Source organism: Pseudopipra pipra, chromosome 4 (assembly GCF_036250125.1).
Source record: "Pseudopipra pipra isolate bDixPip1 chromosome 4, bDixPip1.hap1, whole genome shotgun sequence".
NCBI classification, from domain to species: domain Eukaryota; kingdom Metazoa; phylum Chordata; class Aves; order Passeriformes; family Pipridae; genus Pseudopipra; species Pseudopipra pipra.
The window spans coordinates 14,411,271-14,423,762 of record NC_087552.1 but is presented as its reverse complement, the minus strand read 5'-3'; the positions used below and the strand labels follow the sequence as shown (position 1 = coordinate 14,423,762).

At 37.9% G+C, this 12,492-nt stretch overlaps 1 protein-coding gene across 5 annotated transcripts in view; it reads left to right on the top strand.

Annotated features, from left to right (window-relative positions):
* Positions 1–11,112, top strand: part of ANAPC10 (anaphase promoting complex subunit 10) — a 35,908-nt gene extending 24,796 nt beyond the window's left edge. For 4 of the 5 annotated variants that reach the window (XM_064651692.1, XM_064651693.1, XM_064651694.1 and 1 more), the window contains exon 5: positions 10,752–11,112. In XM_064651692.1, the coding sequence (XP_064507762.1) occupies positions 10,752–10,982 (231 nt within the window). In that variant the 3' untranslated portion in view covers positions 10,983–11,112. The other variant, XM_064651695.1, reaches the window with a different exon arrangement.
* The last annotated feature ends 1,380 nt before the right edge of the window (positions 11,113–12,492 follow it).

The following is a 12,492-nucleotide window of genomic DNA, read 5'->3' as shown; positions in this document are numbered from 1 at the left end:
GAAATGTAGCCACTGGGTTATCGCCACTGTGTTATTTGAGATGATGTGATAGTGGATTTACTCGATGTGGCTACTTTTCTGACACTTAAATCTTTAATATTCATTGCATTTTTTTTTTCAAATACTTTCTTTGTATAATTTAACTGTAGCTATGTCTAGACATATTTCCTGGATATGGCTAAACAATTTCGAAGGTAAATTATGATCCTTTTCTTTTTTTCACTTTCACACAAACACAATATAATTTTGTTACATAGATTAGAAGAAATGGGAACTGGAGACACTGGAGTGTCAGTTTTCATCCAATTTGCAAACTTCTTCCCCTTTGTAAGATTAGTTATTTCCCAGAAATGTTTTCAGTCATTTAACTTCCATTTGCAATCAGTTTGTGCAGTGCATAATCCATTTGTATTGTTTCAGTTTGGACACAGCAGTTCTAGTTTGAAAAAAAAAATGATAGCACCTTTTCCTTTATGTTTTGCTCTGTTCTGGTCTCCAATGTCTTCATTCCATTTGCCTTAAGGTCTTCTTGTGTAAGGCCATTGCCTAACAAGTAACTATTGTAGGATTCTCTTTTAAAGCACATGTCTCTCTGCTTACAGGAAGTTCTGTTTATTCTGTCCTCCCTTGGAGAATTCTGTGGTGCTAAGACTCATAGAATCATTTAGATTGGAAAAGACCTCTAAGATCATTGAATCCAATGTGCTCTGTTATCTTCCATAAAAGGCAGCTGCCAATATTGACACCTTGTCCTGTTCTCCAGTCAGCAGTTCCATTTGTAATGCAAATTCACCTGAACTTCAGAATGTTTTGGGTTCTTTGTAAATTTATTTTCACACTTCTTCACTGTAGCATGTTCAATGGTTGAACTGTATCTTGTAGCTGTAGCTACAACAAGCTGTATCTTGTTCAATCTGGTTTCTATTCTCTGTGTGTGTGTCTGCTCTTTCACTACTGGTTTCCCCTACCTCTCTTCAGTAGATGGTTGAAGTGCTGCTCGTCCCTGAGAGCAGCCTGACTCACCTGGAAATTGTAGGAGATTATGTCTTTATTTTGGATGGGTGCTGCTTTGGAAAGGGACTAAGGTTTTAACATCTTAATACAGGGAAATCTTAGGGCTTTTCAGTGCTTGGAGGGGGAGAACTCCAATTTATGACTAAGATGAAAATTTAAATAAAAGGGCCAGTAATGTGTCATCTTAAGTAATTTTAAAAAATTTGTGTCCTCTTTCCTTTTATGAATACCTTAGTCCTCAACCAAGTGAGTTTTTTTGATAGATCTGTCACTATTTTATATTTTTATGTATGTTCAGTTATGACTAAAAGATTTGAATGCAGAAGGTGCCATTTGTTGGAATGAATGTGGGAAGGTGTAGTGCTTTTGTTTTGTCATGTTTGACAGTTGTTTTTTTCCTGTCTTCTGATGAGGCAAAAGTTACTGAGGGTTTTCCAAAGAACAAGTTCCATGAATCACTATTGCCATGTTTATGCCATCATTTGCTCCATTTTAACAGCAGTTGACCCTTTAAACACATAATTGTTTAAACCAGAGTCTTCTGGTTCTATTCTGTATCATCACACAGCATTCCAAAAATGACTTGTATCAGTTGATCATCATCTGCCAGATTCCTACTCCCCTATTAGTAAATCTGTTGGCATTATGCTTACACAGATACCTTATGTACCTGGGGCCCCCTCCTTAGTTACTTGTCCATAAAATGAAAAAACATTGCAGTGAGATAAACTTTTATGATTTGAAGTGCTTCCCAAAAGGTATAAAACATTTGTTTTCACTAAATGAGACATGCACTTCTTTCTAAATGCACAATGTGCAGTATAGGCTACATATTTTATAGTAATTGGGGGGTGTGTGTTTGTTTCTTTGTTAGTTATTTTTTTAAAATGTACTGTTTCTTTTCCACATCTGCATTTATAATACTCCAAGCTACTGATAATTTGAGTTCTATAGTACCCTGGTTTAAAAAAAAATAAATCCCTCATTCTCCTTTCAGAATGCTGCAATTTTGAAAAGTTTAAAAGACTTGCAGCAAACCATAGATTTTCTACCATTCATTTTTAAGGCCAGACTGCCCAGATGCAGTCTGTTCCAGTATGTCTGCAACTTAAACAACTTAGGTACCAGAAATAGGCAAACTGAAGCAGAAAGTTTGTTTTGGGCTGTGTTACCTACTTTTTGATATTGTCAGCCAGGCCACCACTCCAGAGCATGAGCTCAAGAAGTTTTTTTGTAGCTTTTTCATCTTCAGCGTGCTGTCTGCCAAGCCCAAGGGAAGTAACAGAGGTTCACATTGGAGCCAAATCCCTGTAGGTCTGAAGGATTTCCCCTGATACCAGGAGGCTTCTCAAGGTTTGCCAAGCAGTGCACTTGCAAAAGTATGGCATTCCCATGGCTTGTGACAGCTGGGTAAGGAGACCTGGGTCCCCACAAGAGAATGCTAATGCACTTAGGGTAGATTTGCCTTCCTTTCCTCCACTCTTGACTGATCCCTAAATAAATTATGAAACCCATTTTTCATTAAATCAGAGATCCAAAATTTCACAGCTGTTATGACTGATTTCATAAGAGTTGGAGACAGTATTCCTTCTGGAGCAACAGGTTCAGATGTTAAGATGGAATCTGTTTTAGCTGAAATCAGACTGAACTTAGATGACTTCCTGCTGTGGGTAGAAGGTTTGCTTTGGAGTTTTAGGTCTTATTGCCGTACTTGCACATGTGAAACTCCATTCTAGAGTTTCTGCATTGTCATTCTGTATTTGATCACTCTACTTTTCAAAGGGAAGGGTGAAGGTTTTTAAATTTTTTTCTAAAGTTCCAGTGGATAGGATGGTTGCCACTTAAGACATATGCAGGATGGCAATTCTTCTCTAATGAGTTTTAATTTATGGATGTGTTCAGCATAAACTATTATGTGAAAGTTCAAGTGACCTCGCTTAACAATAGAATTTTAAAGATGTGGGACTGGAATGCAAACTGTCCAAGACTGTTTAACATTTTTGTCCATCTCTGAAACAATATCTACATCTTGAGACATATGTTTTTGGAATGAATGTTGAGCTGTCTATGCATTGTCCTTCACAGAACATACTTTAAAAAAAAGTGTATGTGGCACAACAAAAACTGAGAACTGCTGCAAACAGAGTTCCTTTCTTTCCAGAGAGACTTTCCTAGCAAACAATCTGTGACAAATTCACGATGGTTTCTGCAGGTAAATTTTCTAGAATGAAGAGTTGTTTTCAGCCACATTCTAGAGAATGAAGTATTCAGAGACCGTTGTCTATTTTTTTTCCCTTTGCCTGTTTGTTTTTTTCTGCCACCCAGAACTAAGCAGACAATATTTTCTGAAGTTAAAATTGAGCAAGACAGTTGTGGCTGACAAGTTCAGAGTAGCTGAGCATTTGGCAGGCTGTTTCTTTGTCCCTGAGGCCACAGGTACCTGACTGTGCAAGCGCTGTGAGCGGCTGCAGAGGTGGGAGTGTGATGGGCAGGGTGGTGGTGCTTAAGTACCACGGACAGGGGCCCCTCCACACGTGCCCAGCCCAACCCTGTACCAACATGTGGGACTTCCACCAACAGGACTTCATCTCTTGGGAGATTTTTATGTGGGCAGTTCAGCACAGCCTTGACCCTTTTGCAGTCAGAAGTACTTAGGAGTCTTCATCACTTGATAGTTTTGAAACAGCTGTTTTACCTGTGAATCCATGTCCTAAAACTCCTGGTAGTCTCCAGCGTGTGCCATTGTACCTTATTTTCTCTGTTTGACAGTGGGCTTATGTGCATACTTGCTCATCAGGTACTCATGTCTAAGACTCAGTTGTTGTCCTCCTGTGTGTTCCTCGTCTGCAGGAGATTTCAAACACAAACTATGAGAGCAATAATAATGCAACAGCTGACTTTCCCTTGTTATGTCTTGTGGATTAAATATCAATGCTGTGTTCTTCCTAACTTTACTCCTGTTATAATATTGGAATTCTGTCTGAATCAGATATGTATGTCTGGGAAGAGATTGCAATGTTTTGTCAGTGGAATCAAATAAAATTGTTCCTTGCTTTTTTACTGTATGGGGAAATTCTAATCAAGACAGCTAAGGAATATCACATTCTGAAGAATATTAAAACAGACTAGTCAATGAAACCATTTCATGAGCTGGCTGGTGAATCACTTCTGCCAAATGAAGTTTAGGTTGTATCATACATAGCTCAATTGGCATCATCTGCTCACTTCAGAAACATGCCTGTTTCTGTACTCTATGAACCCACTGACATCGTCCAACATGTGGTGTGCTGCTTATGTAATCCAAACATGACATTTGGAAAGGCAGTATAAGAATCTGTATTTGAGCATTGTAGATGCTAATCCTTGACCCACTGAGGATTTGTTTTTCTAGCTTTACTGTTCTTCCTTTTCTAGATTTTCTTTCTAGCTTGGCTTGGGCGTTTAGGTGTCTTTATTTTAATTGGATACAACTTTCTAACACTTGGGCATTGATTAATTTTTACTGGTTTAAACTGGAGCAGAACAGTCTGAAGAAGGAGGTTCTGTAAAACTTTTTGCAAGGATCTTTTTGACCTTTCTGTTTTTCAACCTTTTCTGTCTTACCAAAAGTTATTTCTTTCAGCTTATTTGAACAAAGAGCTTATATATGATAGGAATTTGTAGTGTTTGCAGGTTTCATTCTCTGATAGCGCTTATTTGGCTACAAGTCTCTTGTCTGCCTGAATCCATAGCTGAATCTTCCTGAGGGATGGACTGTGCTCCTCTAGACTCTTCAGGAACTGCTGTTTGAAAGAATGGAAAACTTCTCTCGCCTAATGGACTGAAGTTGGATTTCTTGACCGTTTAAGGAGGTGGCTGATTAAGACCACAGAGCCACCTCCTTAGGTGGTCGTTGCTTCGTTAGAGCAGAGGAGTGTGCTTTTCACAGTGGGTCCTTTGAGCGTGTTTCTGTGTTCCTTGTTAAGCTGCTAATGTGGTGTCCCTCCTTTGGCTCACTTGGAACTCGTGAAGTTGCTTTTGGACGTGCTTCATTTTTATTGCTGGAACTGGTGCATCACTGCTATTAACTGGTTCTCTTCCTTCCTAAGTGAAGTGATGGCTGAAGCCCAAGCTCTGCTACTTCGTGTGTTGACAGTTCCAATACTTGGAATTACGCAGGGCCCTGCTGATTCTGAATCCTGGTAACTGCACGGCAGGGCATGGCAGTTATGGAAAGAGAATTTTGGAAGTCCAGCCAGCCTACTTTCTCCTTGCCAGTTGTTGTGAGAACATATTTGGATAGCTGTAAAAAAACAATGGCTAAACAGGGAAAAGCCTTTCCCGACATGGGAACGTTTGTGTATTGATAAATACTTCATTTCTGAACATAGAATTTATTTTGCCTGGAACTAAGTTTTATAATCTGCTTGGAAGAATACATTATTTATTGGGAACACCTGCCTTGAGAAGCTTAGTTTTTTTTATATAACTGTATAGTAAAAACTAGTTAAGCTCATAGAAAGGCAAAATTATATGTGTGAAAAAGAGTCTAGCCACTACTTTTAATTTCATAGTTTGCTAAATCACTAAAACAAAAAGCAACCTGAACAGTTTTATGAAAAAAATAGGAGGAGTAAAATCAAATGCTGTTTGGTTTCATAGCCATTTGACTCTAGAAGAACAGATGATAAAATGGAAATTTGATAAGGTACCAACATCTCAGAATCATGTTGTATCATGCTGAAGCTGTGATGGCAGCAATAATTCCCAACTTTCTGTCAGTATGTGTGTGGAGTAAAGGATTTTTTTTTCCCCAGAGGAAGCAAGCAGGCAGCTTTCTCCTCATATATATATATATATTCTCCTGAAATCTGGGGGCCCCGTCTAGCATACATTTGGGATGTGTTTGTAATTACTCTGGAAATGAAACTACTTAGAGTGGGCTTTTTTTCCTTTCTGTATCTTCACAAAAGATGTCTTCATAGGGCAGCAAATATCATGCATTATTTCAAGGGTGTTAGCCTACTGTAAATATAGCAAAAAACTTGGGGTTGTGTTTATAAGCCTAGTAGAAGTAGCATTTAGAGTTATGTGCCACTTTGAAGACATAACAGAATTTAAGCACAATATCACTGTGTATCAAGGTCAGTATTCAATTTAAGTAGGATTAAGTACAATAAAAAACCCCTTCTTTGGATAAATAACTTGCTACCCTATAAAGAGGCCAGCAAATGCAGAAGAAACTTCCTCTTAAAATCTCTTGTGTTCAGGCTGGGGAGGAGATTTGCATTAAGAACATCAATTTTTCTTCAGCTTTCAAAATAACAAGGATTGCTGGAGTTGGGAGTTTATGTCCATAGGTAAAACTGTAGCATGCAGAGGACAGGAAAAATAAGAAACCAACGGAGAGAAGGCAGGAGAAGAGCTAGAGTATAACAGCAGCAGAGGACAAGTGAGTGATTTTTCCATTTCAATTTTTATCCCTTTGTTCTTTTATTTTGACTTTCATGCTCTTCTTGTTTACCAATTGTCACAAAATTTATAGTATTAGAAGCAAATTAAAGAAACCCACAAACCCTGGGATTTTAGTACATTGTATGTAAGATTAGTCTAGAGCCTGCAGGAACTTTTCTGAATTGCTAATACTGAACTTACATTGATTCATTCCTTTGTTTCCCTTTTTTAAAGAAAAGCTTTTCTGGTAAAACACGTAACAGAAAGAAACTTCCAAGTTTTAATTTCTCTCAGGTAATTAGTAATATAGCTGATTTTTAGAACTTTCCTAGAAGACAGTTAATTGTGACTGATTCTTAATTACTTAAATGAGCTACCAAGGAGGAAAAAATACTGGAGGAAACTCAATCTGATATTTGCTCATAGTGGACTGATGCTGTAGAGTTGGGATGAAAAGTGTATGTGTGTACATTTTTATATATATATATTATACTTTAAAAGAACAAGCTTGACAGCAAAGTCCACTGAAATGGATTTCAGGTATAGTATTTACTATAGGTAGAGCTGCTAGTGCCACCTGTACTTAAGGTTGTGTGACCCTTTACATTTCCAGGCTTAACTCTTAGTTGCTTTCTAACTTTTGCCAAAGTGTAGTTCAAACTGATTTTTCCATGCCAGATATCTGCTTTGGGCTGAACTTTTTGAAAGTTTCAGCCAAAGCAGTTCTGTTCCAAGAATAAGGCCAGTGAAAAGTATGCTATTTTGCTTGTGTGAGAATATTCTGGTGTCCTTCTTTGATGCTCCAGTGCCCCCAAGCTCTGAAGCAAGGATTTGAAATTTGGCAATAGTTCAGCCTTTGTGTTGAGGATGTGCCTTTTGCCTCCCTGTAAAAATCCACCCAAATTTCCAGACCGGTTTACAAGGCTTTGAAAGATTGCCATTTGCATGGGCTTAATAGGAATTTCTTAAAACTTCACAGTAAGCTTCCTTTAGATTTTGTTCACACTGGGAATGCTCCAGGCAGGGTAGAACTGCGTATTTCATCCCACTTCTGCTAGGAATTGTAACAGCTGGATCTGGGTGCTGACACTGAACTGAGAGTGGGCAGCATTGTGTCTTGTATCACCACTGCCTATTCCCATGTCCTGTTCCTTTTCCCTGTGGTGGACCTGGGCCCTCTGGAAAAGAAACTGTCTCATTCATCTGGAACAGCATGACAGATGTGGAGGAGAGGAATTTAGGACCCTGTGTGTGTGTGTGGTTTATACCATTCTTTTGGTCACTGACAAAATATTACTTCCTTTTCTACTGGATGTTCAGATAACAGTAGTTAGGTTTTGTTGCATTTAAGCTTCAGTTTAAATGTTGAGTGGGTATCAAGGTTTTAACAAACTATATAGGCATCAACTCCCATGTCCCAGGGCAGGAATGTTGTTTAGAGGGCAGAAATCAAGAGCTCATTTTTTCAAACATTTAAGTCTAACTCTGACCTCTTGCATTTACTACATTGTGGTGCAACCTCCAACTTCCTCACAGGTGTCACATGCTTTGTCCAACAGGCAGCTAGCTATTTGACTGGAATGGGTAAAGGGGTTTATTCTGAGGATGAGTCCAGGATTTGTACTGTAAAGTCTGTATATTCATCTGTTATAGAAGTTGAAAAATGTGGAGTAAGTGAAGTCAAGATTTTTTTGGGGAAAAAAAAAGGCTTTGTGGCTAAGACAGTTAAATGCTGCTTGATGAATTGTGTGCCATCTGTGCTTAGTTGTGGTATTTCTACATGATGCACTCAAATAACTGTTCCTAGGTTACTGCTCAGACTGTATGATCTAGTGGCTGGTTTGAGAACTCATGTCAGTTTGTGGAAATGCAGACACTTAGAACTGCAAGTGAACTCAGTGGGAGCTAAACCTCCTGTAAAATCCTGTCTTTTACTGAGGATAGTAAAACCCAGCTCAGTCTGGAGCCAGAGAACCTTTTAATTTAATTAACCTAATGCCTCAGTTGCCAGTTTTGCAGGTGAAGAAATTACTTGACCCATCTCTGTAGACAGGCTCAGAAAGAAATTGGTTGCCTTTGTAGCAAAACTGGAAAATAACACACTATAAACAGACCATATAACCCCCTCCCTTGATTAGGGATGAAATAAAGCATTGATAAATATGTAATAAAAAATGTATGTAATAAGATACAAGTAGATTTTTATGTGAGTGAAATTACCTTTGCAACTTTTAACTTTCCAATGCTTCCCTTTCTGAGCCTAATAATTCTTTTAAAATAAAAGATGTGAATTTTCTCTGTGAATTTATTAAGGATTCAATTTAATTTTGTATAAATAGCCTAATTTTGCCAATCCCTTGGTAGCTGTCTTGGTTCTGGGAATCATTATTTCACTTTTGCAATTTCTTTCCCAATAGACCATGAAAACCCAGATTATATTGGATCTGTCTGAAACCAATGTTGTCAACCTATAGAAAGTTTCGCTTTTTTATACTGTTTTAAAAATCTATTTCATACTGATCCAAGCATAAAAATCCCAAGATTATAGCTCTGGAACTCAACTTTTCCACTTTGAATTAGCAGTCAAAATTTTTAAACTCTGAGAATAATATAAAAATGCAAGTTTAATTAGCAATAACCTTTTCATTCTCTTCTAAATCAGACACCTTACCTTAGTTCTAGTTGAATAAAATATTAGGAGGATCCTCATCCTTCCTGTTTGCTGTGGAGATGGAAAGCATACTTGCTCAGGCTGTTTACTGCTACCTCCCCATGATAAATCTGCCCTTTGTAAAGCTGCTTCAACAGTACATCATTTTTTTATCACTTTAAAGTCAGCCATTACCTGAAGTTTCCTATGCAAAAAAAAAATGGGTTTGTAGCTTTTTTGAAAGGGACAGGTTACAACAAATAAGTGACTGTGTGTTTGTGGAAGTGTCTAGCTCCCAGAGGGAAATGATTTGCTGCTAAGGTTTAGTGAATTTAATACTTTGGAAATTATTTGTTGGAGAGTCTGCAGCAATGGAGAGTTTTGGGTTGCGGTTTTTTGTTTTCTGGTGGGTTTTTTCCTTTCTTTTTTTTAAGGTGGAGGTGTGAGAGATTTTTTTCATTTGTTTCTTTAGCTTAAAGTAGTCATCAGATTTTTTTTTTACTTGTTTCTTGGGTCATTCTCAAGGTGTTTACTGCCTCTGAACCAGTAGCTCTTCTGAAAGCTTCAGCATAAACAAGGCATTTAACAGGATGTGTGTCATGCAGCATTTGCAGGAGAAAGATGGGAATTTTGAGCTGCTCAAAGCACATCCATCTTCCTTAGAGGAACTCTGCTGCTAAGAACAGCAGATCTTATTTGCTTAGCTGTGTGAAATCTACTTGCTTGTGGACAATTGTTTTGTGTCTTGTTTTTCTTCCCCCCAAGACTTCCGCTTCCTTGTGTGCTCTTCCCATATGTGTTTTGGTTGTGCTTTGAAGTTGGACAACTAGTTTTAAACAAAAGCTTTTGCCACACTTCTGCATAGCATCCAGCTTGATTTGGGCAATCTGACGTGTCAGTGATGTGGTTTAGAGTTAACAAAATGCTATTCTTTGCTTGCTTTTTCATTGGTTTGTGTAGGATTAAAATTAAAAAAGAAAAAATAATCATATCAGACTGGGTATGTTGTATAAAAGCCAAGTCAAAATGTGATTAGAATGTGATTTGTCCATTTGGCTGTGCAGCAAGTATTAATTGACCAGGCATCTGTCTTGACACGTGGGTGACATGAAGTTTATGAGGTATCTTGTATTTTTTCCTCTGTCACCTTCCTTTTCCTCCTCCCCAGTCCTCCAAATAATCTAAGGAATTTCTGAAAACCCAGCCTTTGTGTGCATTTAGTTTCCTACATAAGTCATTCCAGCATATTTAGTCCAGAGTGCCTAGATAAAACAAATTAGGATGCATGTTTTCTGTCATCCTTGGGCAATGTGCTTCAGTAACAGGATCCTTGCTTTGACTTTCTTGAATTTATTCTGAAGTCTGTATTTCTTTATATTGATTTTTGTTTTAAGATTAGGGCACAAAATGAAGAGTAGATTCTGAAAGGCCAAAGCAACCACAACTGCAGTCAACCAGATTAATTTGTCTCCAATTACACGAGCAGTAAATTAGCTATGAGTTTTCGACTGTACTATTTCAAATTAACTTGAAAAAGCAACTAAAATCTGATTTGCAAGGCTCTGCTTTATGAAAGGGGTTTAAGATGTGATCATTTATAGTGAGTATGTTAACTGGTTCTGAATGTTTTGCTTTTCTGTCTTGTTTTTGGCAGCAACTTGAACTGGTGGAACCGAGCGGCTGGATTCACGTTCCCCTGACAGACACTCACAAGAAGCCAATCCGCACGTTCATGATCCAGATTGCTGTTCTAGCCAATCACCAGAACGGGAGGGACACTCACATGAGACAAATCAAAGTGTACACCCCGGTGGAAGAGAGCTCCATTGGGAAATTCCCTCGATGTACAACCATTGATTTCATGATGTATCGCTCCATAAGATAAAGTTTGATGACGGTATCGTTGCTAAAATATTCAGATACTTAAAGAGCAGGGTTTACTTCAGCCTAATTATATCTTTTATGTTTATACTTTGTACAATTTTGAAATAAAGATAATACTGTGTTACAATGTATTGTAGTCTGTGATTTTGCAGAACTTGTCCTTGCAGTCTGAGTGCTCTTGTACCAGACACTTTAAAAAGAACATATTTGACTGGGAATCAGTAATTGATTTAATACAGGCATTTTTGGAGGGTAATTTCTTCCCCTAATGATCATGCTTGGAAATAGTTTGTTCTATAGTGTTCCTGTTTGTTCCTTTACCTAAAAGCTGCTCATTTTAAAGAGCATTCTTCTTGAACAGACATGGTTTAAAGACATTGCCAGTGGTGTTTTCCCATCATTGTTTATGCTAATGTGTTGCACCTTTTTCTGTATAGGATTGCTTCTGCTTAATGGCTGTCTGGATGGATTTAGCTTTCTTTGTAAGTGCAAAATAGATCATAGAATCATAGAATATCTCAAGTTGGAAAGGACATATAAGGATCATTGAATCCAACTCCCTGCTTCTTCCCTTCTAAAACTAAACCGTGTGACTAAAAAGCATTGTCCAGATGCTCCTTGAACTGCGACAGGCTCAGTGCCATGACCACTTCCCTGGGGAGCCTGTTCCAGTGACTGATAACACAGTGAAGATGACAATGACATGAAGAAAACCAAACCTTTCCAAATTATTCACCATAGTATATACATTAATATAGATATGAGAATAGGTCATCTAAACATGATACCTGTTCGAAACAGGAGGAGAGTTAAGAATGCTCTGACATCCTACAATAATGTAGAAATGAATTTGAAGGCCCAATGAACCTCTAAAATACTGAGAACTCAAGTGTATAACACCAGATAACCTCAGACTCGTAGCACAGAATTTTTTTAATGTGTTTTAAAGTAAAGAGCATTGCAAGGAAAATGTAGGCTTTATCTACTTACTGTGAGTAGGAATATTTAACACCTCTGCTAACATCTCATAATCTAATTACTAGTTACTTAATCTTTTAAAAAAGTAAGGAGATTTTAGCAGGGTTGTTGAAGTACAAGGGTTTGTTTTAAAATGTTCAGCACTGATCAGACCTGTTCCTCCTAGCACCGTAAAAGCTGATGGTCAATCCAGACTAATCTCAGCCAAGGAAAACTTTTGACACTTCTTAATTGTGAGCAAGGAAAGGCTGCCAATATAGGAGGCTCATCAAACAGTGATAAGGTTGTCAAAGAAGGATAAAGATTTAGCTTTGAAATCCTTTATATGCTTCATGAAGCTGTTGTTTACTGAAAAGTTTTGTCTGGCTGAATTCCACAGTCTTTAGGAGGGTCATTGAACAGGGCATTTCATGGTGATGAACCTTGTAGAGAAGTGCATGACTAGTTTGAGTTTTCTGTGTAAATGTGGATTCAATCATTTCACAAGGACCTTAATGGTACCTTACCTTTCCATGTATCAGCTGCAGGATTCC